We start from the raw sequence: 2,781 nt of genomic DNA, 5'->3' as shown, positions 1-2,781 counted from the left end.
AGTATGGAGTCATGGACCATACGATGACGACGCTTAAACCCTTACTGATTGCCACCTCACACAAACCCCTCTTGATTATACCACACGTACTAATTCATCAAAACCATCCTTATCTCCTCTTCTTTTTTTTCTCTGTTTTTTTCTCTCCTTTAGCTGATGAATTTTCCTCTCTACCAAACACTAATTAAAATAACAATTTGCTCAACAAAAGAAATCACAAGAATGTCGCTTTATGTACACACATTCAGAAATTTGTTTCGAAGACATAACATGTTACATTGTTAGATTGTTGAAATTAGTAGTGCATCCTTATGATAGAGTTTAGTGACATTTTTGGAAATCTGATTAGAGAACGTAATCTTATATCTATAACTACATGGATTACCAGGTAATTAAAGAGGTCGAAAAGGAGGAAGAAGATAATGCAAGCTCTCCAACAACCCCCAACTAAATAGTAATTAAAATTTCAATTTGATCAAGAAAGTAATTGCAAGAATTTGAATTTTTATACAAATACATTTAGAGAAAAATTTCTAAATATGATATGTTATGTTGCTAGAATGTTGAAATTAGTAGCGCATACTAGCTTTAGAGTTTCATAACTACAATCTATCAGGATAAACTAAACTCTAATCTATCATGATTAATTACATAAGTGGTATTAATTGCCCATGTGGTTATGGATTTTCTCTTAAAATCCAATGCGTCCCTGGCTCATACCATTCCTCCTCCTCTTAGGGTAGTTTAGAGTAAGAATATCACTTGTATTAAAAAAAACAAAACCCTAATCCATGAGGATTAACTTGGTAAGGAGGTCGACAAAGAGGAAGGAAAAAAAGGCATAAATGAACAGTGAAACATGGGTGAAAAAATAGGAATAAATGGCTTGCGTGGTGCTGCTAGTCTCTCTCTCTCTCTCTCTCCCCCCTCTCTCTCCCCCCTTATTTCTTGTTTGTCACTTTCTTTTTCTCTCTCTCTCACTTTCATTCTCTATAAGTGTTGGAGACTCATTCGGAAAAGATATCAAATACAAAAAAAAAAAGAAAAATAATTAAAACCTGTCCTCCATAACTTTGCATGCTCCGATTTCCATTTCCATTCCCCTGCTAAAGAAAACGAGTGCTACTCTCTTTCACCACAAAATACAGAGTCTTTTCATTGAGACATTCCACAAACGCGTACAAGGTACCGTTAGCAATGAGCGCTGATCAACCCCAAAGTTCAGAAACTGAGAGCAACTCCAACTCATCCACTTCCGCATCGCCACCTTCCTCGCCTTCCTCACTCCAAAACCAAAACCCACAAAAACCCAGCTCGCCAATTCACCAAGAAACCGACTTACCCACCAAAAACAATGCCAAACGGGTCAGAGACTCCAGCAAGCACCCGGTTTATCGGGGGGTCCGAATGAGGAACTGGGGCAAATGGGTATCCGAAATCCGCGAGCCCCGCAAGAAATCGCGCATTTGGCTCGGCACCTTCCCGACTCCTGAAATGGCCGCCCGGGCCCACGACGTCGCCGCCTTGAGCATCAAGGGCAACTCGGCGATTCTCAACTTCCCGGAGCTCTCCAACTCTTTGCCTCGCCCAGTTTCTCTCGCCCCCCGCGACGTCCAGGCCGCCGCCACCAAAGCAGCCCAAATGCATCAGTTCGACTCCATCCGGTCAATGTCGCCCTCCATACTCTCCTCTTCCTCCTCCTCGTCGCTGTCCTCGCTCGTCTCGGCTATAGACAACCTGTCGACCGAGTCGGATGAGCTGAGCGAGATCGTCGAGTTGCCGAGTCTGAGTTACGAGTCGACCGAGTTGAGAAGCGAGTTCGTGTTTGTGGAGTCGGAGGACCAATGGGTTTATCCGCCGCCGTGGCTGCAGCGCGTTGAGGAGTTCGAATGCGGTGAGTTAGGGGCGGCGAGTTCAGTTGGGTTTGAGGGTTTGTTATGGGACTATAATAATTAGCAGTTTCCAACTGCTAATTAGACGTTAATTAAGTAAGAGTTTTGTGTAAATCATCTTAAATCTCTCTCTCTCTCTCTTTACTTTTTTGGCTTTTCAGTTTTTTTTTGGCTCTTATGGCTTTTAAATGTGAAGGGCTTAAATTCTGATAATCTCTCTTCTACTTTTTACTTTGTCCTCTGTTTTTGTGTAATTGTACAGTTTAGTACTCTTCTGTTTTTAGGATGGAAAGCAAATGCCATGAGACATTATCTTTCCCTTTGGTTGGCGACTTTGATGCAAATAGAATAAAGCCTGTGTCTTTCTCTTCCTTCTTCTGATCAAATTTTAACATCAAACTAATTGTACCCAAAAGTACTTTCATTCCGTACTCATTTCTTGGAATTCTTGTCCTAATTTGCAAATTCATTGAATTTCAGATCTATTAATAGTGAAATTCCACTAGTTTCTTACACATTTTGATCCGGTGTTGATAGAATTTGTCCTGTAATCGCAAATATATCTCTGTCTCTTTCCTTAACACTCGTCACGAGACCCTATGACTGTAGTGTTATAGGCTAGAATGATACATCCATTCACTCATTATGAGACTCTGTGACTCAAATGCTATAAGCTGCTGGATTATTCAATACGTTTCTACAACACCTATCACGATACCCTATAATTGGAGTGTTGTATGAAAACCATGAATTATCTTCGACTGAATGCAAAATCTCCTCTTTATTGGAGTGTTATATGAAAAACATAATATATCTCCGGCTGTATGCGAGAATTCTTTAGTTGGGTCCTTAAATTAAACAACACCATGCAAGAATAAGTCCAGAAGAG

At 40.6% G+C, this 2,781-nt stretch overlaps 1 protein-coding gene across 1 annotated transcript; it reads left to right on the top strand.

The window, feature by feature from the left end:
- Nucleotides 1–963: 963 nt before the first annotated feature.
- LOC126633578 (ethylene-responsive transcription factor TINY-like) lies at nucleotides 964–2,263 on the top strand. The gene has a single exon (XM_050304243.1). The coding sequence runs from the start codon at nucleotides 1,198–1,200 to the stop codon at nucleotides 1,954–1,956; it is 759 nt and encodes a 252-aa protein (XP_050160200.1). The 5' UTR covers nucleotides 964–1,197; the 3' UTR covers nucleotides 1,957–2,263.
- Nucleotides 2,264–2,781: the final 518 nt, after the last annotated feature.

This window comes from Malus sylvestris, chromosome 8 (genome assembly GCF_916048215.2).
Source record: "Malus sylvestris chromosome 8, drMalSylv7.2, whole genome shotgun sequence".
Classification (NCBI taxonomy): domain Eukaryota; kingdom Viridiplantae; phylum Streptophyta; class Magnoliopsida; order Rosales; family Rosaceae; genus Malus; species Malus sylvestris.
This window is presented reverse-complemented; position numbering and strand designations above follow the sequence as displayed.